This window comes from Amaranthus tricolor, chromosome 8 (assembly GCF_026212465.1).
Source record: "Amaranthus tricolor cultivar Red isolate AtriRed21 chromosome 8, ASM2621246v1, whole genome shotgun sequence".
NCBI lineage: Eukaryota > Viridiplantae > Streptophyta > Magnoliopsida > Caryophyllales > Amaranthaceae > Amaranthus > Amaranthus tricolor.
The window spans coordinates 29,249,533-29,272,543 of record NC_080054.1 but is presented as its reverse complement, the minus strand read 5'-3'; the positions used below and the strand labels follow the sequence as shown (position 1 = coordinate 29,272,543).

Below are 23,011 nucleotides of genomic sequence, written 5' to 3'. Positions count from 1 at the left end.
GTACATTTGATGGTAGAGTTTGGACACCCTAAACCCCTATATACGTCCGACACTAGGTAGTACACTCGCTAAAGACGTATTCGTAAGTGTATCAGTAAAATTAGTATCTCTTTCAACACTAACATCAATAATCTTAAACCATTGGCTCTCAGGATTACACAAGTGATCTTCACTTAAGCACTTACAAGCCTTGGTAATCACCTTTTTTCTAACATAATCAACATCCAAACAACCGTACTCACCCTTTCTTAATGATACCGAGAAATGTAGCTTTGAATCTGAGATAAATTCCCATCTGGTCTTTCCTGTTCCTCTACAATCATGGCTTAGTTTCACAGGATGATCTAATCTTTGTGCTTTCAAACAAAGGTTTGAACCACTTATAGTTAAGGTGTTCTTATGTGTATGAATCCAATGGTTATTGGAATTTAAGCAATTGCCTAGATGAACACCTTTTACTAGGTTTCTTTTGATGCAAAGGCCTGTTGATGGGTGATATATTATCTTATGGGTATTGCCATTTGATAATCTTGGTCCTGCATTTCGAAAAAATATTAGAGGTGTTTGATTGTTTCATAATTGAACATATTCGAAATTGACCTTAAAAGACTCGATCGTAAAATGGAATATGTTCATAACTGAGCATATTCGAAATCGACCCACCCGATAAACTAAAACTCTGGATACTTCTACGACAAGAATGTAACGAAACGAGTAACAACGTACCTTGAAGTGGAGATTGGATTAGAGAAATCCTATCCAAGAAGCCTTTGCTTCTAAACTTAGTCCATTCCCAATCAAGCACTCCATAATACTCATTTACTTCGGTTATCCCTTCTCTTATATAATAGCTTCCAACCAAAGTCCAAAGTGCCCAATCAACATCATGTTGAGCCATCCATGCAAGAAAACAATTCAAATACCTATTATCATTGGTTTCTATTTCCCTTAAGTCTACTCCCCATTCACTTACAAATAATGGGAATCCAAGATCAAGCAAAAACCCGGAAAGTCTCATAATTTCTTTCTTCACATTCCCACAAACCTCGTTAGGGTTTCCATTTTCCCAATCATGCCCATCTGAGAAGGAATACCAATGTGTCTCATATACTAACTTTCTTTTGAAACTTAGAGATATTGGGTTTTCCTTAAGGAAGGTGAAATCTTTGTCGTAATCTAGGCCAGAGATGATAACTAACAAGTTCGGGTTTGCGTTATGCACTGCTTCTGCTCCTTCTTGCATGTACCTGAATTGTTTTTTCAACCATTTTTATTGTAAGAATATGCAACTTTAATTTTAGTGTAATTTTGACTCGAAGATCAAACGAATTTAGGAGTAATGTTATACCTATACCAATCTTGAACATTTTGCCTAAACCCTCGGAGTTCATTCCTTAAACTCAAACCAACGACATATGGGTCGTGCTTAAAAAGAGTAGCCATTCTAGTCGAGCCATAGACCCAAAGCCTAGGGTTGAAATCCCTATCACCAAAGAAGCCATTCCCATCAAAGATATTACCACAACACCATCCTGGTCTACTTACATGATTATCTAATATCACCATCACTTTTTTCTTTGTTAGACTAGCCACCACTGCCTGCATCAAGTTATTTTTATGACATATTACGTGCCGGTTAGATCATGAATTAACAGTCGAACTTTACGTGTATTGATTGTTTAGATGATCGTATTTTTAATTTGAATGGAAATAGTTACGTAGATGATTTTCCGAAAAAGAAAATTATAAATTGATTTATAGGTGGAAAAATTACCATGAAAGTCATATAAAGTGGTTTTTGAATTCATTTTTGATAGTGTATAATATATTTAGGGGTTGTAACCACAAGTTTAAGCAGTAACATGGTTACATTTACGACGATTGTAAGAGAACTTACCTGAAAAGCATGTATAAGAGAATGGTCAAGAATGGAGGGGTTATGAGCTTTTATCCCTGGAATAAAATTTGAGAGACCAGCATTTTGGAAAGATTGTCTTACAGTAAGAGAAGCTAAGGAACGATCAGTAGCCAAATAAAGAGGCCAAGTGAGCCTTACGCAATTAAATTTCATTTCTTTTATCATTCTTGATATCTCATCAACCGATTGTTTACTTAGCCCTTCCGCAACCACTAAATCGGCGTGTGCTACCCAATTAACACACGCCAACTTCACTCGTTTTCCTTTGTTGTCCACGATCCACCGAGAGCTTGTCGAGAGGGGTAATGCTTGCATGGAATTGATGAGGAAGAGGAAGATGAAGAGGCTAGAGTACACACACAAGACTCTCCTCATCTTTGCTAGTTTGTTTGTTAGATTGGATCCTCAAGGCAAGGGAATTTAGAGGCAAATTTGATAAAATATAGTCTTTGGAAATGGTTACGTATACTTTGTGGCATCGTTAGAATTTCGAATCATACAGAATGCATGAAGTTTTTTGATCTAATCCGTTATTTGCGTTTACGTAACAATAATTTGATGAAGTGCTGGACAAGTTATCACACATGGTGCATTCCTAACTTTATGACTCGTTTATAATTTTCGTAGCATGTGTTTCCTTGATTAAATATGAGTGATCTTATGTCAATATTGTATGTTGGTAAAAATGTTGGTTTTATGATCAAAATATACATCCAAAACAAACAATAATATTCCTCTTTCTAGTTGAAGGTATAGATGTGCTTTCAAGTATGATACCCTTTAACTATTATTTTTATTGACGTTTCTTTTTGTGAGAAGTACATTGCTTTAAGGCAGGTTTGAGTTCATTGATAGTTTTTCTAGAGCCGACTTATGACAAATTGTATTTTTTTCGGCTTTTTAGCTGAAAAATATGTTTAACTAGGGCTTATGATCGTGAAAACCGACTTCTAAGCCAGAAACAATACAATTTAGAAATCTTCAAATAACATATTAGTTGGTCAAACAGCTAAAAAATTTGTTTGATCAGTAGATTGTAGCGAGGGTGTTCACCGGCACCTATGTCTATGAGTAAGAGAAGGAGGTTGTAGACTTGTAGTGTCCGAGTCTCCTTACTCATGTAGTCATGAATTTTTATTTGTTAACTAGATTTAATCTATCATTCAAATATGTTAGTTTTGGATTAATTATGAGATATCTTTATAAAGTTTTTAATTCATGTATAATGTATGAAATATTTCATTGTCTTCACGTTAAGAGAATGTAACTTTTAAAACGAAATTTAACATAATTAGACCTATTAATACACTCCTAAACGTAATCGAAAATATGTTTCTTTGGTCGGTGTGACTTTGTAAGAATAGGTACATTCTATACTCTTTCAAATATGAAAATGAATTTCTCTTAATATGGTTTATACTTAATAGATTAAATTCTAGCGTATATTTCGGTCAATGTTTTTTTAAATAAGAGGTCACTAGCATAGTGCAAAAACAAGGCTGCATCACTGTATCACGATCGTATTGTAAAGGTTTTGAGTTTACTTCGATCGAAATATACACAGTATTGACTGTGAAGTTATCTGTATTGGAAGTGAAATATGTTTCGCGACCGTTACCTCAACCGTTATCATCGTATTTTTGCACTATGGTTAGTAGTACGACTATTGCACACTTATTCGGCTTATTTCACCATTGTTGATAATTTTCATACAAGTCAACTTGTTAAAAACCGATCTTTTTAGTAAATTAACGGATCGAATTACAAGCTTTTAGCAGGGTCCCGACTTGTTGCACAACTCTAATGGTAATGATATCATTAGTATCAACAAATTTAAACCACTGGCTTCCAGGATCACAATTATTATCCTTACTTAAACACTTACAAGTTGTGGTAAAGAGATTGTTATTAGGCATCAACATCCAAACAAACACTACTCCACCAGCTCAATGAAGCTGAAAAATGTAGTTTCGAGTCTGAGATTCATGTCCATCTTGTTCCCGACCCGGACAAAGTGTGCTGAGTCGTGCAGGCAGATTCAAACCCTGTGCCTGTAAACAAAGGTATGAACCCTTAATTCTGAGGGTATGTTGAGTTGTGCATGTCCAGTGGTTGGATTCAAGACAATTTCCTAGTTGCACTCCCTTTACTGGCTTTTTTAGGATGCAAAGTCCTGTTGATGGGTGAAAAATGATCTTGTGTGAAGTTCGATCTGATAGACCTGGCCCTGTATTCCGAACAATTAGTTGAACAATACTAATGATTGTAATTCGAGAATATGAAACATATACTTGATCACGCCGCCTCTGGTTTCGAGGTGGACAATATGCCATTTCTCGTAATTGACGCTATAGCCTATACATTTCACTTAAAATGAGAAATTGATGAGATTTAAATATGTGATCTTTGTAACGTTGACTTCTAGATTATGATGTCATATTTAAGTGATGATCTAAAGCAAAAGCTTAAAAGTTTCGGTTTCCTCCTACTATACTGTCAAAGTCAATTTAACTTATAACTCGAACCCTACTTATCAATTTTATACATAAGGTGTGTTTGTCAAATGTTTTTAGTTGGATTTTCGGTTTGTTTTTACTTTTGACTTTTTGGTTAATTAAACAGCTTGGAAAAGTGTGATGCATAACTTTGAGACCAACTGAAAATTCTAAAACTAAGAACCACTATATGTAGTTTTTCTTTTTGATCGACTTTTTCTTTAATATATCGTTAATGACCTATAATTAATACTTATAGACGGGTTATACAACTAGTTTGACAATCGAATTAGTCAATACTTTAAACCGATCAAACCAACCAACCCTAATACTCATTTGACCTAATTACCCCCTCTCAAATAGTAACTCCCACCCAATGTCCACAATGCCCAATCCAAATAATGTTCAACAATCCATGCAAGAAAACAATTGAAATATCTATTGTCATTCACATTTGTTCCCCTCATATCTAATCCCCATTCACTTACCAACAAAGGAAAGCCTTGATCAACCAAAAAATTAGATTTCTTCTTATTGTTCTCAATCACTTTCCCACATATTTTATTCGGGTTTCTGTTTATCCAAGCTTTCCCGTCAAATAACGCATACCAATGTATCTCGAAAAGAGCTTTCGGGTGAAGTTGCGTGATATAGGGTGGTTGAGAAGGAAGCTGAAATCGCTGTTGGAGTCTAAGCCTGAGAGGATGACTAGTAAGTTTGGGTTGGTTTTATGCACTGTTTTCGCTCCTCTTTGCATAAACCTTCGACGAAAGCATGATTAAAAGAGTATATATTATATCTTATAAAGTTACAATCATCAATATATGCTTTAATTGAGTGACTAAATACGATATAACTTATTATGAGGCTTACAATCGTTATAGAAAAAGATGAAAAATGTATGAATGAAATTAAAAGAAAAAGACTAAAATCATTGCTAAAAAAATATACAAAATAAGTGAAATATAATAAAATGAAAATTAGTGTGATTAATAGGTTTAGAGGAGTACAAGCTAGTGAGATCATAGTTGGATAGGTTTAAAAAGGTGGTTGAGATGTTATTTATTATCGATTAACTCTGATTATTAAAAGGGTATATTTTAATTGTATGTGGGTATAATTTAATTGTTACATACAAATTCTAAAATATGAAAATAAGTTGGTTTTTGTACAAAACGGATAAAGGTTTTTTCATATAGATTTGTTAATGTTAGAATTATGATCTTGATATATTTTGAAATTTGGACAAAAAAATTATAATATGATCTATTTTAGAAATGTATACTTTTTATAAATACTAATACGTTCCATTATAAGTTTATAACTTATACAATTAGTGGATCAATTGTTTTTATCCTTAAATTCTTTATAAAACTGATACAGATTTTATAATTAATTTTATAAAATTCGAACTAATAACACTTTTTAAGTTTAATCTAACTTTAAAACAAGACTGATAAGAACTCATTGATTGTCATTTGTCAGTAATAAATATATATCTTCTTAAAATTATAGAGGACTTCACTCAATAGACTATATATCCAGATCATAAGTGTAATCATCTATGTAAAAGCTAAACTAGATACTTGGAACAATTGGAACTAATCAAACATTCCTATGAAACCTCTTATTTTGCGAACAACAAGTTTTGTATGAGACTGTCTCATCGTGAGACGAATACATACAAACAAACCCAAATTATTTATATTTAAAATAAAATCACTTAAGTTAAACTTACGTAGCAAATAACTAAATAAAAATTGTTTTTTTTTTCATTAATTTTTAGGAAAATAAAAAATTAAGTCAATCCATATTAAGCCATCTTACGATGAGACGGTATCTTAATGAGAAATTTGTCTTTTGCTACATGATTTTACTGATGGAAAATACTTCTCGCTTCGGAATACCTACTTACAAGAAACGCAAACTCAACGCAAAATCATTTGAGTCGAATCAACCATATACTTTGTGTTTCTCTCATGCCATAATGAAAATACATTTTGCGTTTATTTTAAGACCATTAAATATTGTTCTTACCTTATTTGGTAACAAATACAAGAAGACTATTTACATCAATCTGTGGTTTTGTCAACAAAGAGCTAAATTACTGCAAGGGGGAAAGGTGAAAGACCAACAGAAGAACAAATTAGGCCACAATGAACAAATGATAAAAACCTCAAAAATTTTACGAGCTGATATACAACTGATTCATTCGCCAGAACCGGAATCCAACACGCTAACTCGCAACACCATTCATCGCCCATCTACACTCCCTGTCAATCATTAAACCACTGGCCCAACTCAAAAATTAGTCGACAGTTTGTTCAGTCTCACATCACTGCATTAGAACCACCAAATATTTTTACTTATGTACAAAACCATATAAAAGGATACTCACCATCTTTAGAAAATAATTTGTACTACCACTGGCCAATGCTACCACCCAGGAAACTTCAACTGAAATATTATCAGTAAAGCCTTATTCTCATCTCAATTGAACGTCGACAAATTGGGCAAGCATCCAGAAACTCTCCACAGTCACAGCATGTCTGAAGGGGAAAAAAAAGAATGAAATTCAAAGTCCATTCATCAAGTACTTCAATAATAATAAGTGGATTCATTGATACGTTACCTGATGCCCACAGCCGAAAGCCATATTTTTACTACTTGTAATGCAAATGGGACATAGCTGCTCCAAATTTAAAAAACACAACATTAATCTTTTCTTTTACGACTGGATAGGGTATGTCAACTCTATAATTAAAGGCTACCTGGTTTTCATAAGCAGAAGTTGAGGAAGGAGCTGTGGATGATGCAGGACCTTTATAAGCAGTAGTCGATGATGAAGTTGTGCCAACTCTAGTTGCCGGTTGAGGATAAGTCGGAGCACTCTGCTGAAAACTACTTGAACGGGAATATGATTTTGTGCCACTGCGTCCAGAAGGAGCATCGTATCTAGGTGGAGGAAGAGAAACCCTATCCGGACATTGTCCAGTTTTACGACTGTTTGATGGGAGTATAGGATGATATTATTAATTTCAAGTTCGTATTTTTCAAAAAAGACAATGTATACACAAGAAGAGATTATTACCCCAATATGCCGAGTTCAAGAGTAGCTAAATACTGAGAAGGTATTTCCATCAAGGCTGAGAGTGCAAATTCTGCTTGCTTTATTGACGTGTTCACCTTCTTCGACATGATTTGAGTGAAATTCACAAACTACCCACAGCAAATATACTAATAATTACTTTCAATGTTTGGTAAAAAGAAAAAGAAGTGTATCAACTGTTTATCATGTCACCTATTGCTTACTTGGAAATTATCAAAAGCCCGAGAAGGAATGTTATCATCAAACTCCCTCATCATGTCCCAAGGGCCATCCCCCACACCAACCAGCACTATTGACAAAGGATATGCGCTAAATTTAGCAAAGAAATACAAGTGAGTTCAGCAAATTTCCTCAGATTAAAAAGGTAAAGAGGAAATGCCTCTGCAAAAATGACAATTTTTCAGAACTCACCTTGCTTGAACTATTGCCTCAATTGTCCTCTGTTCTTGTGGACTAAGGTTGCCTTGATGTGTATCAACACTCCTTGTGACCTGAATAAACACAAAAAGGCTTTAAGTATCACAATGTAAGTATTCACAGTAGCAAATCGCTCAAATTGCAAGTCTAGAATTCCCTTAATCTGAGTCCTAGTATAAGAAAAGAACTAAAGAAGTAGCAAAGTAGAACGGCAAAGCCAGTCATAGAAAAATCTAAAGTTGAGTCCTAGTACTCCTTCGTTCCACTCGATCTGCTACATTTAGATTAAAAAGCTCTCACATCCAAAACTGCAATGTAACACATTGGGTGGGACAGAGGAGCATAAGATAACAAGTCAGAAGTAATGCACTATGTAGTAAAGATTAATTTTGCTAAAATACACTATCTTTTCCCAAACATTGGATCAACTGTATTTTAAAAAAATTTCACAATCTTGAAGGTATGGGCTCATCAACGAGCAGATATATATGTAGGGTGTTCTTATGCCTGTTAAGATGAGATGTACATACATCCTCTGATTTTTTATTGTAATGTATGACCAATAAGTCGCACAAAATATGGTCAAACGTTGCCAACTAAGAACTGAGGAATCACTAAGAAGACAATAAACCCAGTTCTGAAAATGATACCCAACAGTATTACATAAGTTGCATCAGAAAAATTGTGCTAATTTATTTAAAAAACCATTTAATTATATGAAAGGATATTGATTAGCAAAAGTCAAACTTGAGGGTTATAACATGCCTAAATACTGTTCTGTTCCAACTTCCAATAATTATCCATTGCAACGTTATCAAACAATGTCAGTTAAAATTGTTAGTTTCCCTGTTCTTCCCATATTTTAGGGGGTAATGGAAGTTCCTCACCTGATCTGTGAGATTATAACCTAAGATATGTCCACTATTTACCATTAATCATTCTCAAACAGCTCAAGTATTACCTCATCTATGATGTCCCCTCCCCAACCTTACACAAACCATTAAAATATGCATGAAGTTCATAAGAAAACATTTCTATGACTATTTGAGCCTCTTCTCTTCCCTTCCTTTTGCTAAGCTATGATACAAACTTTAAAGACAATACTTCACAGCATCTGACTTTCAATTGCAAATCCAAAGACCTCCACACAAAGTCTCAATCTACACTTGCATCAAGTTCATAACCAACAAATAGTCTCAATTCCTTTTTTTTCAAATCTTTTTTGCTCTTTTGAGCTCAAACCAGATACCATGCCTATTCATCCATGACATCAGACATTCATTGAAGGTCAAAAAGCAAGGATCTCAAGCTGTATACTAGATTTGGAAACACACACAAAGGTTGATAGTGTCTCCTTGCTACTTTTGTTTTAACTTTTAACTAATAATAATGCCCTCTCAAAACAAAACTAGCACTACTTTGATATTCTCAAGGCATCATCAACAGAAGAAAACACAGATTTATTATGGGAATAACCTGCCCATCAGCAATAATCAACAAAACATGATATTGACCACCACTTTGTTCAACAATAGTCATGGCCATTTCGATAACGGGTGCAAATGAGGTAGGCCCTGTTACAAGAACGAAGAGAACGTAAACTAATTGAAATTGCATCAATTTTCATTCAAATCGAAATACTATCATTAAAGTATAAGGTATTAACCAGCAAGCCGAAGCTGGGGAACCAACTGTCTATACCGCGAGAGAACTTCCTCAAATCCCTGGCAGTATCTATCATCACCGTAGAAACTGAAAACATCTTGGTCATGGGACGATGCTGCAGGAAAAAAATTTAATGAGAAATTATATACACACGCACACAATCCTAAACGTAGTCACTCAGCAATTAACAGTTACCATCTCCGAATCCATAACATGGGATCAAATTGTCTTCATCAAATGCAGATAAACTTTTTCCGATAATTGATATAGCCTCTTCATAGGGGTTTAATTCATTTCCAATGTGATGAAGACTTCTCCTATTGAATGATTTTGCACCTGTTTTCAAGAAATTATGATATAAACATATCTTTGTTAGAAAAAAAAAGACAAACTTCGAAAATACATATATGTTAGAAAGATGGAGTTAACCTGTCCATTCATTGCTCTTAGTAAAGTCAATGCCAACAATTAGATTGGAAGACTCGAGACCTGCGCGTGCAAGAGCTGCAGTAACCTACAAAGATGTCAAAATGCCATCAATGTCTACCACTAGATCACAAAGTCAAGAATAATACATAGCCTAGGTACAAATCAATAGATGTGCCAGAAAATTCAGAAAAAAGAAATTTCTGGGGTAGCTCAAACCCAAAAACTATCATACAACACAACCTAACCACTTTTGATATTGAATAACATGAGTGCAACTAGATCACATGAAATAATCTCCAAGTAAGATCTCAAATCTATCATGGATAAGTTTCTTCCGCCAACAAAAGACATTACCACAATTTAATTATTTTGCAAAGAAAAACAAAATCCATTAAAATATAGATCACAAGTAACCTCATCCAAGGTGCGGTAATTATCCGCAATCCGCGAATATTTCCTTTCTAATGTCTTCTTAGGACGTGTATTGCTTGGAGGAGGTGGAGCATAACTACGAGGTGATGGTGATGGTGAAGGTGCGTACCGAGGATGATGAGGCGTATAAGTTGGTTGTGTCTGGTAAGATGGCTGTGTTTGATATGGAGACGGTGGTGGATACCCATAGCTTCGACTCAAATCATGCTCATATGAAGAGGAAAAAGATCTCCTTGATGAATTTTTCGAACTTCTACCTCCCATTATATCTTCTGCCTATCCAGTTCTCCAAATAAAATACACCAAAGCCAAAAAAAATATCAACAAGACAAACATGAAAAACAAATTGCAACCAAACTTCACTAAAACCACTCAAACAACTCCTAATTGAGAATGAACAACAATATAGCTTCACAAATCAAGCCGAGCTCAAAGCTTTCAAGCCAATATTGCAACAAAATGCTTATTGTGTCAAATACATACCTGAATTATGATAAAAATAACTACACTGATTCACGAACTAATCAAACAAACGGCAATATATGTACCCAAATGTAATCTAGAAAGCAAAAGAGATAGTGGACTAAACAGAACAGATCAAACTTCTTCAACAAATACTTTTCTAAGTCTTCTTTAATATTAAAATTGAGTTGTACGCAAAAAAAGTCTTTGTCTTCCTCACCTAAAAGCATACAAAAACCAATCAGACTAAAATCTACAAAAAAAATTCAAAAAGTAATCGAAACTATTACAAATACAATGCACTACTAACATAGTCTGATCAATTATACTGAAATTTACCCATTGTTAACCTAAAAAGTCAAACTAACATTAATTGGACCAAGTTACTGAACATTCATCACGTAATCTCATATGCAATTTATTTCGTTTACGTCAACAATTCGCAATATTAAAATGCACAATTTGAAAATAAAAATTATATCAAATCAAAATCATCCTCAAATCTTAAATGCAATTACGAAATTGAAATGTCAACATTCAAGCGGATAATATAAGATATAATTAACAAACGATATTCATCAGTCTTAATCAATCAAGCCACTGCTAAATTGATACAAAGATAAAAAAAATTAAAAAAAAATCTTAAAAATCCGAATAAAAATACAAAAATGTAAAAATCAAATTTGTAGGAATTGTAACAGAGAAATAGAACTATATACCTCAGTATAATGAATAGGAAGGAGAGAGAATGATGATAGTTAGAAATAGTCAATGAAATCGTGATTGGCAAAGGGACTTTTCAATATCAAATGGAGTTTGATGTGTCAACTTTTATTGAAGGTTGCTTTATAGTGGTGTTATAATTTGTCTTTGTAGACCGTGGAAAGTGATTAAGTTCTAATTTTTGCTCAATTTATAGCCTTAATTTATAAAAGTATTTATTTATTCTGTTAATTAATTAACAAGAGATAATAATTCCTTTGTTTATTTAGGTGGGATAGTCTCTTTGAAGATTTTTCTTGAGCTAAAGGACTCTTTGACACTGCACTCTTTGACACTGCACTCTTCTTTATGGGTATGAGCTGCCGTTTTTCTTCCCTCCCCAAACCTTGACTATAGTTTTTTATGAGCAAAATATACTGGATAAGATGATGATGATGTTTAGAAGGATAGTTTAGAAAAGTGTTTTGAATTTGTATCTTTTATAAAAGTAATTTTGTATTTCAAATTTTATTTTTGTATCAATTTATAATATATTCACATTGTAAAAACATTAAAGTTATTTTGTTTTGATCTCATATTCATACAATATATAAGTTGATAGTATTTATACTCTCTTTATTTCAATCTCGGCTACAAATTTAATACTTTCATGTATCTCATCTACTTATTTATTCTATTTACTTTATCTTATACACAAATTACTATCGTTGCTTTTTTTTTTAGTGGGACCTCTGAGGTGATTTAGTATGATGTAATATTGACTATGATATACGCTTAATGGGCTACTGTTTAATGAAATTAATGAAATTAACCGTCTTAAAAGGAGAGTTGTAAGAGTACTTTACTTGGCTTATATGTTAGTCAACATCGTATCAAATCACTAATGTGAGATCACACATGGACATTTCCTCGATAATCAACCTCATATGAGAGCTCCCACACAAACTTCGTGAAATTCCATCCCAAAACCATGTGGTAACTGGAGGAGTAACCCATTTAAGTTATATGTTAATCAACATCACACTTAAATCATGTATGTGGTATTACATGTGGACATTCCCTCAACTCCCACCTCACATGTAAGTCCATTTTTTTATAAACCTACAAGGCCCTGAAAATCTGACTATACTATCATGACAATTTGTCACGGCCTCATGCGGACAAAAGCAAATGATCACCAGTAGACTCGTGTGTACAAGCTCATTCCCGTAATTTTAGCAATATATTGAAATTCTTTGTTTTTTTATGGATTTACACGAGTTACTAAATAAAAAATCAGGATTAAAAATATCAGCAATGTTTGTGAAAAATCGTTTTTTGGTTAGACGAACCAAAAACAAAAAATCTATATTCCAATAATTTATATTAGTTGAACTATTTTACTTATGTATGTGGAACATATTACGGTAAGACCACATTATACAATGGATATCGACTTCCATAAAAACCTCAACGTCTATTTTGATATCAATGCAAGCCAAGAACCCTTTTTAAAAAATTTCTCTACAATAAATGGGTAAATGGATATCCAGTTAATTTTTTTGGGTCCATGACCCGACCCGATTAAGACGGGTCGGGTACCTGTAATTGATACTATTTTTCGTTTTACGACCTGCCATTTAAATGTTAGTCGGGAGTCGACGTGTCAAGTCGAATGAGTCGAATTTTTTGAACGTGCTTAATATAAGTGAGTTTTTTTCCACAACGTTACAGATCGCAAGATTTCGAAACGGTAAAATGAGTTTATACTTTTGCCTTTGACTTTAGATAGTAAACCAAAGTGAATTATTTTCAGCAAATACAAGACATTATTGAACTTTTTTTCAGCGAATCAAACTCATAATTCATAAATGAATTTGTTTTTAGCAAACAAATGTGATAAGTTAATTCATCCGAACAAATAAAAATCATAAGTAAATTTATTTTCATTAAAATTTTCTTTTAGTTGATATTTTCATTAAATTAAAGTCATAAAATTTTTAACATATAATCCATAAAATTATTAATATTAAAAATTTAATTTTAAAAACTTTCCAAAAATTAGATCCGAAAATTATAATCCGATTTTATTTCCAATATCCGTTAACCGCCACATGACAATAACATCCCAGGTATAAATATCAGGACAATCAAAATTTATTCAGACAATAGAGTTCGCGGGAATCGGGGTGAAATCAAATCTTAATTCTTGATCCGATTCAATTTTGTGTATTCTTTGGATGATAGAAATGGATAATGTACGAGGAATCCCACATAATAATGAAGTAGATCGTCGACCAAGAAAAAGACCTAGAATTTCAACTTGGAATACTCCACATTCATCAAACGTAAGTTCTTTCTTTCTCCTCCAATCAGAATTCTTTTTATAATTGTAATTCATAAGATCATTTTATCAATGTCTGTTATGATATGTTTTGAAATTTTATTAGTGGTTTTTATTATTATGCGTTGAAGGTTTTTTGATCGAGGTTATGACTAATGTTAGAATGAACTGGATTTCAAGATGGGTTTTCTTGGTTGAATTTTATCAATGTGGGGAAATTTTCGGTTTATAAAAATTGTTTTTTGAAGTGAGTTTTTAAGCTGAAAGAGGAGGTGGTTTGGTGGGTTTGTGTGGTGTTGATTGGGAAAAAATAAGCTTGATTGGAAGGGAATCATTTGAAATTTTTGATGATTTTGGTTCTTTGGAGATTCAAGTGTTCGACTATTATGATTATCCATTAGACCACTATTCTAACTTGTAATATCTGAATAGTGGCAAGAAATAATGTTAAGATTATTGGTGACTTATGTTCACCAAGTAATCAAGAATAAGATTAAAGAAAATTAATCAAATGCATTAGTGAAGTTAGAAGAGGACACATCACGTATTTGTGATTGGTTGTGTGGGAATCAATAGTACATTGTACTATTGGTAGTGAAATCTTGACATGTGAAGGGTTGAAGTGCAAGAAATCAGTCCTAGGACTAAGGTAATGGGCACTGGAGACCGTGGGGATAAACGGAAAAGGAAAGACATGAAACAGAAGCAACCAGCAAGGTGCAGCAGCCAGCAGGCAGCCTCTGCTGTCCTTTGTGTGCATCTACTGTAGGGTTTCTTATGTACACAGCTGCTGCCCCCTTTTCTACCTTATGTTCCTCTATAAATACTCTTGTATACTAGGCTATTACATGCACTCCTTCTTGCTTATGTAATACTCCCTAATTAGCTCCTCTCTTCCCTTACACTAACCTCCATTGTAATTCCTTCAAATTTTGTATTTATCCTTTAAACACATTAATATTAATCCTAGGCTAGATGGTGGATGTAGCCCAAACCACCTTAAATCATTGTCTTGATTATTTATTTATTATTTCCATTCATCACATTGTATTGCATATTTGTTTCCTACACTTTGATACATCGTAAACCTTCGCTTAAACTTCATTTAGTGATCCTTAAATCATTACTCTGAATGAATGGAGAAGGGGATTTTACATGGACGTCCGTTTGCATTGATTTATGATTTATGGTTATGTTGTAGACCCTAATCCTTTGGGATTGAGGCTTTGGCGTTATTGTTGCTGCCGCTGTTGTAGTTTCTTGTTTTTTGTTTTGCGAAGTTAAATCTTCCTTTCAGTGGTGAGTTTTGTTCTAGAGCAATGAAGCTATGTTAGGTTTACATTTGTAGTCGATATTATTTGGGATAACCATGGAGGTGATCCCTAGTATGTGGATGATGGTTTTCGACCTATTTAGTATAGCTTCCAATAAGAAGTAAAAGAGTAAAATTTCAGAGTGGTGTATCAGGAATTTGTGTTTGATCTCAAATTGTTTTTCAGAAGGGTTTTGTTGATTATTTCATGGAACAAATTTGGGTGACTTTTACGTATTGCTTCGAGGAAAACTTGGATGTAAAAATTTTGTTGGCTTCCACTAAAGGCAAGTCATAGTTTTTTGTGTTATTACCTACTGTTGATGATAGTCTTTATGAGTGTTTTTGAGAGGGATAAACAAAATGGCAGTGCAAAAATTAGATTGGCTTTTTGTTAGTTGGCAATGAATTGATGGCTGTGTGTAGGCTCAGTCAGGCCTAGATAGAGGCCAAGAGTTTGCAATATTACAAGCTCTGGATCATCAAGGGTACATTCGGAGCATCCTAGTCATTGTGTAGGGGTTGGTTCATAAAGGCTCTCCACCATGGCGTGATGATGACAAAGATGGGAATTACATATTTGAGCTCGGAGAAAATTTAACGCCTCGATGTAATACACTGTATTGTTTTCAAGCATACCTTTCATTTGCCTTTTTTTCTTTTCTTTTTTAGATGTAAAATTTGTATCACTGCATTAACTCTTCCTTCTTACTATAATGAACATTTTATCACCCTAATGCTATTAAGTGGCTTCCATTAAGGGGTCTGATATATGCAACTGTACTCTTGTTTAATAAATAAATTGTTTTTGATTGACCCTTGATGTCAAACACCATTTGCAAATTCACATAAATAAGTGCACGTGATTTAATGAGTCATTCTGCTATATTCCATTATAATTCGAAATCAAAGAAAAATAATTGCTCCCTTATAATAGAAAAAAGTTGTTTCAGTGTTTGCAGTTTTCACACTTTTGACTTGTTATGTTCAGTAAATTCATGCTTGTTGCGTTTTGTTTCCAAGTTAATAGTCTTCAAAGATATATTGTACTTTATTTTGCTTCACATCTCTGAATACATGGATTGTATTAGATCATTTACAGGAATTCAAATATGTTAAGGAGCTTTAATTACAACTAGTAATCTAGGTCCTAGGATAATCTCATTGCGTTTGTTAATGTTTTTTTGAATGTATATTCTAAGGTAATAGCTAATATAGTTTCTGTTGTATGTGCAGATAATATTCTTAGGAAGATTGGACAAGGTTCGTTGTACATTAACTGAGTTGGCAATTTCTAAACATAATTTTTTTCCTGCCTAAACCCTATTTTTATTTCACTTTTTATACAGGCGTCTCTGGTCAGGTTTTAGAGTGCTGGGATAGGGAACTGAGAGAGGTAGTTGCGACAAAGATAATCCGAAGTATAAAAATTTTTCGTGATGATGCAATGATAGAAATTGATGTACTTGAGCAGCTAAGTAGACACTACAGGTATGGAAATGGGTATATTCCATTCTATCATGGATTCCTTTCCTACTTAATTTTCTGTGTCAGGTTAGCTTGTATTGTATATTCTGAATTGGGTGATAATGGTTCAAATGAATCCTCCTATGCAGTTGTGTTCAAATGCGAAACTGGTTTGACTATCGTAACCATATCTGTATTGTAAGTATACAACTGTCTACAATATTATAATTCCTAGCTTAACATTCAAGGGGTATTAAGATATCTGGATGGATGTTATCGGTTCAATAGGTATTTGAGATGCTTGGACCAAGCTTGTTTGAATTTCTTCGGAAAAACAATTATCAATCATTTCCAGTTGATCTAGTTCGTGAGATTGGGAGGCAACTTTTGGAATTTTTAGCATGTCTGTGGTTATTGGCTCTAATCTTCTTTACGTTCTCTTTCTTTTTCTTTTCTTTTCAAAAATAATTGAAGTGTTTATTGTAATGTTTTGGTAGATTTTGATTAATATGTGCAATGTATCTTTCTCATTATATGGTTAAATTTGCCGGTACTTGCTAATCAAGCCATTCTTTTCTATTGTGTGGTTGTGTTTTAACATGTGTTGCTGGAAGTTGTAGTCGAATAGTATCTTCAATTCTTGCTGGTACTTATGTATCACATGGTTTCTCTTGCAGTCATGCATGATTTCCGCCTTGTCCACACTGATTTGAAGCCTGAAAATATAGTTTTTATTTCGTCTGAATATGTGAAAAAACTTGACTATAAGGTATTGTTCTTTGGTTTTTGATACGTCTTTCAGTTAAGATTGATTTTTCCTCTTTTAGCTTGTGGATTCGATTGTTTTCCTTCATTGAAGATGATGATTGACTAGAACCATTTTTTGATGTTTTGATTTCTTTGTAGGGTACGTTGATAGAGAGAAAGATGCTGCCAAAGTCATGTGCTATAAAGGTTATTGATTTTGGCAGCACAGTTCAAGGCTCTCATCCACATCACTATATTGTTACAACAAGATATTATCGGGCACCTGAGGTTATTCTTGGTATGCTGAGCATCTTGGGGAAATTGCTGTTATCATGGACTTTACTTTATTCTGATTGAACCTCTTTTTGTTTTTTGTATTTTTCTTGTTTTCTTCTACAAAGGGCTTGGATGGAGTTACCCCTGTGATTTATGGAGTGTTGGCTGTATTTTGGCTGAATTGTGCTCAGTATGCCATCCTACTACACGTTTATCTTTAATGAGTTTAGCATACATAAAAATTTTCTTACTGGGCATCATTTTTCATTTGATTAATCTTTGCAGGGAGAGATATTGTTTCAAACATGTGAAAATTTGGAGCATTTGGCCATGATGGAAAGGGTTTTAGGACCCTTTCCTGAAAACTTGCTAAGAAAAGCAGAGTATGCATCTGTTTTTGAGACTTTTTTATCCTATGTTGCTGACAATTAATATGAAACTGGTTGTGTCCATGGGTAATTTGGTATGCAAGTGTTAGGAAAAATTTTTAGGAAAAATTTTCTGAGTAAAATTTCCTGTTGGTAATACTGGTGGATATAATTCCTTTTAAGAACAAGATACAACATGAGGTCTTAGGAAAGCATCGCATGGATAAATTATTGTCTCAACATACTCATGGAATGCTTTAGGAAAGTGGTAAGTATCTTGAGATCTATCTACTCTCATTCCCTTTTGGGTCCAATAAAAAATAGCTGATCTAATTCTCTGTACAAAATACAAATTTTGGATTTTGGGCCTTTGGGTTGGGTAAGTGTGGCCAGATCTGCTTTTTTTTTTTTTTCTTTTAACTGACCTTTGGAGTTTGGATGGACCAAGATTTTTGTTTGACTTTTTACTGGTTATAACTGTTATGCTTTCGTTTATGCAGTCGACATGCTGAGAAGTACATCAGACAGGGGAGATTGAACTGGCCTGAAGATGATACTTCCTGGGAAACCATTGACGCTGTTCTGAAACTCACTCGTATCCAGGTATGTGTTTTGTGTATCTTCTTCACGTGAAAGATAAAATAGTGTCGGTTCAGAATAGCTGAAGTTGCAATTGGGTTTCTTTTTCAGAACTTAGTGATGCAACATGTTCATCGTTCTGCTGCAGATCTTATTGACCTCCTGCAGGAGCTCCTTCATTATGACCCTTCCTTGAGAATAACAGCTAGAGAAGCCCTTAGGCATCCCTTTTTTACAAGAAGTGCTACCGGTCTTGAGAGTTGATCTCTTGTCTTTTTACTAGTCTTTCTGTTTGTAGTAGGAATTTTTTCCCTCATTTTCCCTGAAGAGTGAGAAAATAATCAATACATCTAACAGTTTCATTTACAACGCAAATATGTAAATACGATGATTTTTTGAGTAAATAATTCATGTTGAAGCTCTTTAAGCTGAATCATCAAGATAATCATAAAACACATTGATGCCTTTCTTTCACCCGCAGTGTGTCTCTTTATTTTACATTTAAAATTATTTTTATTATTGATTTGCATATGTTCTCTTTTCTTATTTTGTTCAGTCTTCAGTTTTATTCTGCTGGTACTCTTTAAAGATTCTAAAGTTCAGGTTTTTGCTAATTTTCTGGAAAATTTTTGGATGATCATTCTCTTATATGTGGAATAAATAAGCATGATCATTCTGAAAATGGTAAGCTTGCAATGGCAGTGAAATGAAATTATCTCAATTATTGGAGCCCATATTACAGAAATTCTGGATCTGTCCAGTGATGGAAATCAAAAAATGGTTGAAAAAATGTATCTTATTTCATAAATCCAAAAATCTTACAAAAAAAAAAAAGAAGAAAGTCTGGTCTGTGCCTTATAAGATATAACCCTTCAGTCCTTTGTTCTACAATGGCTGTTTAGCATAACTCCACTTGGGGGCCTTGTCATTTCAATTTGACAGTGGCCATACAACCAATAAGAGTATCTCAAAAGGCTTCCAAATTTTGATCTTGCATGAAAATACCCATGAACTTCAATTGTAACCCTATTTCTCTGTACCTGTGCTATGAGTTGTTGAGTCACTCCTAAAGGAAGCCTAAGCTGGCTGGTTATGAACTCCACATTTGCAAGTTTGGATTCCGTGCTGAAAATCGTGAAAGGGTCAATGTATTGATTAGCAATGAGGTGCTTGTCGAAATAGAGCTGCAGGGTCACATATCTAAAGTCTACAACCACCTTCTCATTGGGATTAGTGAAGTTGGCAAGGATTGTGATGTCGGAGTTTAGCACGTAGCCCATGTCGAGGTAGGCGGTATTGAAGGATGCGCTTGATATCTCAAAGTGTGGGGTATGTGGGCGATACACGAGGTATATTATGAGCACCATGAGGCCACCAAGAATTATGACAAGCCATAGGATTAGACAGAACACTGCTCCAAACCATGTAAGTGCCTTGGTTCGATTGGGTGTTGGGTACATTAAATGTTGCCGGGAATTTGGGGGAGCAGCGCCTTGATCGAAGCTAACTTGTGGATGTGATAATGGGTGCTTGGTCCGGGACTGAGTGTCGGTCTGAGCTGACACTTCGCCCAGGTGGGAATTCAATGCAGGCGGTGGATGCTTCAATGGAGTTGAGGGCTGCTGCGTTGTTGGGGTCGGGTACCATTGATGGGCATGTTCAGGCTGGGTACTTTTTGGGTGTACATCCAGGCCCGGACGATGTGGAGGAGGTGGCAGTTGCTGTCGCTGCCGAGACCTCTTTTGAATTAGATCAGGGTGTTGATCTCGATAAGGGCGGCCATCCCAACTCTGCCTTGATTCTGGCCGATTCAGTGGAGGTGCTGCAAAATCTGACGGCTGGGTCGGCCAGAAATGAGGATTATTTTCAGGATCATCATATTGAGACATGAATTTTGACAACTGAGAGTGAGAAGTTAGAAGAAGAACCAGTAAAAACAAGACTACCAGAGCTTAATACTGGTATGTGAGAGAAGAGAACTGAGTGTGTTCTATGAAAGTCTGAAGGAAGGAAGATGTTCACTTAGAATATCAGCTTAAAGCAAGGAAGATTGATGGAAAGGCAAAGTATCACACAATAGTTCAGCAAGGGAGGCAAGTTATCTTCTTTTCTTTTTTTTTTATCCACTTTAGTCCTTACTCCTCTCCCCTAGTGATAAATTTGTTCTGTTAAGTTTGAGGAAAAATATTTTTTCGGAGAATTAATTTTCATGAGTTTTATTCATAATAGAAAATTGTTCGGTTTAATGGAAAACTCAAGAAAATTAGAGATGTTTCGAAAAAGATAGAAAATTGATTTTCTTCTAAAGTAGTAGTTTTGTATAAGGATGGAAAATGCCTCTTCAAGCTGGTTATCCATTTAGGTGGAAAATGGACTTTTTTTATAAAAGAGATTTTTTTCTCTTTAGAACCAATTATACCCTTATACATGTAGTAAATATTAAAACTAGTATCATCCATTCATCCCTTTTAAATTATTTTTTTTGATTCGGGGTAACACTAGAGAATTCATATTTCATATCCTTTTGAATAAAGTAATTGGCAGTATATAGAGGAATTGTATTAGACCTAATCATGTATACAATGTATGGAAGCAAGCAATTATCCGACATTACTTGGTTACGAGCTCAATCCTTGCGAGCTATGATGTTGCAAGGTAAAGATCTCACCATCAGACTATCACCTCAATCTTAAATCCGAATCAATTCTCATATCTAAATATTATAGGGTAGGCTGAAGGAAGTGAAGAGTTTGGTGAGTATCGAACTCATGATCTTTTATGAAAAAATCATATTTATCTTGTCAAACTATTGCTCGTTCCGATTACTCGATCTAATCATGAAAGTAGACTGATCATTGAGACTCAACATAATGCAGAACCTATTTCATCCACTGCTCATTTGCTGCAGTCTGATCCTGAAACTGACTGTCTACTTAGGAAATTCTCCTTCAATTGCTGAAAGTCGAGGCAGTAGTCCACCAACACTTTGTTAGATCATGGTCCTTTTCTCTTCCTGGCTTGTCGGATGAGATCAAAAGTGAAATCGGGAGGATGGAGCTAGAATATCGGTAACTAAACAGCAGCTTACGTATCAATGCAGATCGGTAAAGAGACTGATGAAACAGAATATTTTGCAGAACGTCTAAACTTGGATGACTCGGAGCAGACTAATAGAAGTTTGGACATCCAGAGCAGTGCCTTGGCCTCGCTCTCCGCTTGTGAGATGCAAAGGTAAATTAGCACCATATTTTTCCTGAAGAACATAAATATGTACATAATAGATACACTCATTGTATATCGAAACAACTAGAGAATTAGAGCCACAAATTACAATTAAGAGAACAATTTAGCTTTGCTGTAGAATTGTGGGAATGTAAATCAGTAGCATACAAGGTGCTGGCTTCTACATAAAAGATCATGTCATTGTAGTATAAAATCATGTAGTCTGTGTAGTCGTATTGTACTTCTAAATGCTAATGTGTAATTTTTGTACCTCTAATCATTAGATATGGCCCATGGTTGATTGGTTGTCCCTTTAAGTATCCGTGTCTGTAATTCACCCTTGAGTATTTCTTGATCATATATTCATGAATTCACTTATTTTCTGTGGATTTGCTAGATTGTTGTTTTGGGTTGTTTTTAAGGTAAACATAAGTTGTTATTTTTATGGCTCGTTTGATTGGTATTTTCGTGAAATGTATCATATTGTCATTCTTAGATGCTGAAACTTTGAACATAAAAAGTTTTTGTTCACAATTTTTCCTTACTACCTAATATCACCTCTAAATGATATTAAATTAAATGAATTTTGAAAATAAAATGAGATGGTTGAAGTAGAACAAATATGACTATTAAACTTGTTAAATGATTTTTTTATTAAAATTACACTATCATCGCCATCATTACATCATTTGGTACAGAAAGCCAAACAAGCGGTTAGTGTGGTAAAAACATTGTGAAATGGAGAGATTAAATAGTATAGATGAAAAAGAGGTGAAAAATGTGTGGATATGATTTAAAAAACAACAAAACGTATTTTAATTAAGAAAATAAGGCAAAATGAGTAGGATAGATTAGAAATAAAGCAAAATGAGAAGGGCGAAAAAGTTACTTGTTGGATTTTAAAACTACAGAAACGAAAAACTACTTGTTTCTAAATACTTCTGTCTTTGCATTTGCTACATTGTTGTTTAGGCGGATTTTTTTAATTTCAAATGGTAGTCGGTGAGCACATAAGACAAAATTAAGTGAATGAAAGAAATGCGTAGATAAAATTAAAAGACAAATCA

The 23,011-nt window shown here is 34.2% G+C and overlaps 4 protein-coding genes and 1 pseudogene across 10 annotated transcripts; 1 reads left to right on the top strand and 4 right to left on the bottom strand.

Annotated features, from left to right (window-relative positions):
• Positions 1–36: 36 nt before the first annotated feature.
• LOC130821773 (glycosyl hydrolase 5 family protein-like) lies at positions 37–2,293 on the bottom strand. Its single transcript, XM_057687552.1, has 4 exons — positions 1,898–2,293; positions 1,349–1,599; positions 727–1,247; positions 37–536 (listed from the first exon to the last, which is right to left on the bottom strand). Exons 1-4 carry the CDS (start codon positions 2,291–2,293, stop codon positions 37–39), a joined length of 1,668 nt encoding a protein of 555 aa, XP_057543535.1.
• Positions 2,294–4,706: 2,413 nt separating this feature from the next.
• On the bottom strand, positions 4,707–5,170 carry LOC130821013 (glycosyl hydrolase 5 family protein-like; annotated as a pseudogene).
• Positions 5,171–6,355: 1,185 nt separating this feature from the next.
• LOC130821011 (E3 ubiquitin-protein ligase RGLG5-like) lies at positions 6,356–11,795 on the bottom strand. 4 transcript variants are annotated; one of them, XM_057686606.1, is made up of 13 exons: positions 11,647–11,795; positions 10,448–10,741; positions 10,034–10,118; positions 9,800–9,940; positions 9,606–9,719; positions 9,416–9,513; positions 7,934–8,013; positions 7,726–7,831; positions 7,505–7,632; positions 7,185–7,416; positions 7,046–7,102; positions 6,812–6,962; positions 6,356–6,704 (listed from the first exon to the last, which is right to left on the bottom strand). In XM_057686606.1, exons 2-12 carry the CDS (start codon positions 10,727–10,729, stop codon positions 6,882–6,884), a joined length of 1,404 nt encoding a protein of 467 aa, XP_057542589.1. In that variant the 5' UTR covers positions 10,730–10,741; positions 11,647–11,795; the 3' UTR covers positions 6,356–6,704; positions 6,812–6,881. The 4 variants fall into 4 exon arrangements, with proteins under 4 accessions (XP_057542589.1, XP_057542590.1, XP_057542592.1 ...); XM_057686607.1 differs by having other exon boundaries at positions 6,356–6,686; XM_057686609.1 differs by having other exon boundaries at positions 10,448–10,751; positions 11,647–11,780.
• A 2,018-nt stretch (positions 11,796–13,813) lies between these two features.
• Positions 13,814–18,993, top strand: LOC130821010 (serine/threonine-protein kinase AFC2-like). Of its 4 annotated transcripts, none has more exons than XM_057686604.1 (11): positions 13,814–13,977; positions 16,522–16,548; positions 16,635–16,776; positions 16,902–16,950; positions 17,041–17,155; positions 17,430–17,521; positions 17,659–17,797; positions 17,901–17,965; positions 18,061–18,158; positions 18,644–18,746; positions 18,871–18,993. In XM_057686604.1, exons 3-11 carry the CDS (start codon positions 16,733–16,735, stop codon positions 18,916–18,918), a joined length of 753 nt encoding a protein of 250 aa, XP_057542587.1. In that variant the 5' UTR covers positions 13,814–13,977; positions 16,522–16,548; positions 16,635–16,732; the 3' UTR covers positions 18,919–18,993. The 4 variants fall into 4 exon arrangements, 3 of the variants coding, with proteins under 3 accessions (XP_057542587.1, XP_057542586.1, XP_057542588.1); XM_057686603.1 differs by having other exon boundaries at positions 18,834–18,986; XR_009045280.1 differs by lacking the exon at positions 18,871–18,993 and having other exon boundaries at positions 18,061–18,411; positions 18,644–18,778.
• A 601-nt stretch (positions 18,994–19,594) lies between these two features.
• Positions 19,595–22,276, bottom strand: LOC130821009 (uncharacterized). Its single transcript, XM_057686601.1, has one exon. The coding sequence runs from the start codon at positions 20,609–20,611 to the stop codon at positions 19,595–19,597; it is 1,017 nt and encodes a 338-aa protein (XP_057542584.1). The 5' UTR covers positions 20,612–22,276.
• Between the last annotated feature and the right edge of the window lie 735 nt (positions 22,277–23,011).

Bases quoted from the DNA above. Each gene is read 5' to 3' on its own strand.
- LOC130821010 (XM_057686603.1), top strand. From the start codon at position 16,733: ATGATAGAAATTGATGTACTTGAGCAGCTAAGTAGACACTACAG. The intron at 16,777-16,901 runs GTATGGAAATGG...CCTCCTATGCAG, and splicing joins CAGCTAAGTAGACACTACAG to TTGTGTTCAAATGCGAAACT. The intron at 16,951-17,040 runs GTAAGTATACAA...TCGGTTCAATAG, and splicing joins ATCGTAACCATATCTGTATT to GTATTTGAGATGCTTGGACC.
- LOC130821011 (XM_057686606.1), bottom strand. From the start codon at position 10,729: ATGGGAGGTAGAAGTTCGAAAAATTCATCAAGGAGATCTTTTTCCTCT. The intron at 9,514-9,605 runs GTTAATACCTTA...TTCTTGTAACAG, and splicing joins TCCCCAGCTTCGGCTTGCTG to GGCCTACCTCATTTGCACCC. The intron at 7,103-7,184 runs GTAGCCTTTAAT...AATTTGGAGCAG, and splicing joins CTTCTGCTTATGAAAACCAG to CTATGTCCCATTTGCATTAC.
- LOC130821773 (XM_057687552.1), bottom strand. From the start codon at position 2,293: ATGAGGAGAGTCTTGTGTGTGTACTCTAGCCTCTTCATCTTCCTCTTC. The intron at 1,248-1,348 runs GTATAACATTAC...AAAACAATTCAG, and splicing joins AATGTTCAAGATTGGTATAG to GTACATGCAAGAAGGAGCAG. The intron at 537-726 runs GTACGTTGTTAC...TTCGAAATGCAG, and splicing joins AATCCAATCTCCACTTCAAG to GACCAAGATTATCAAATGGC.
- LOC130821009 (XM_057686601.1), bottom strand. From the start codon at position 20,611: ATGTCTCAATATGATGATCCTGAAAATAATCCTCATTTCTGGCCGACC.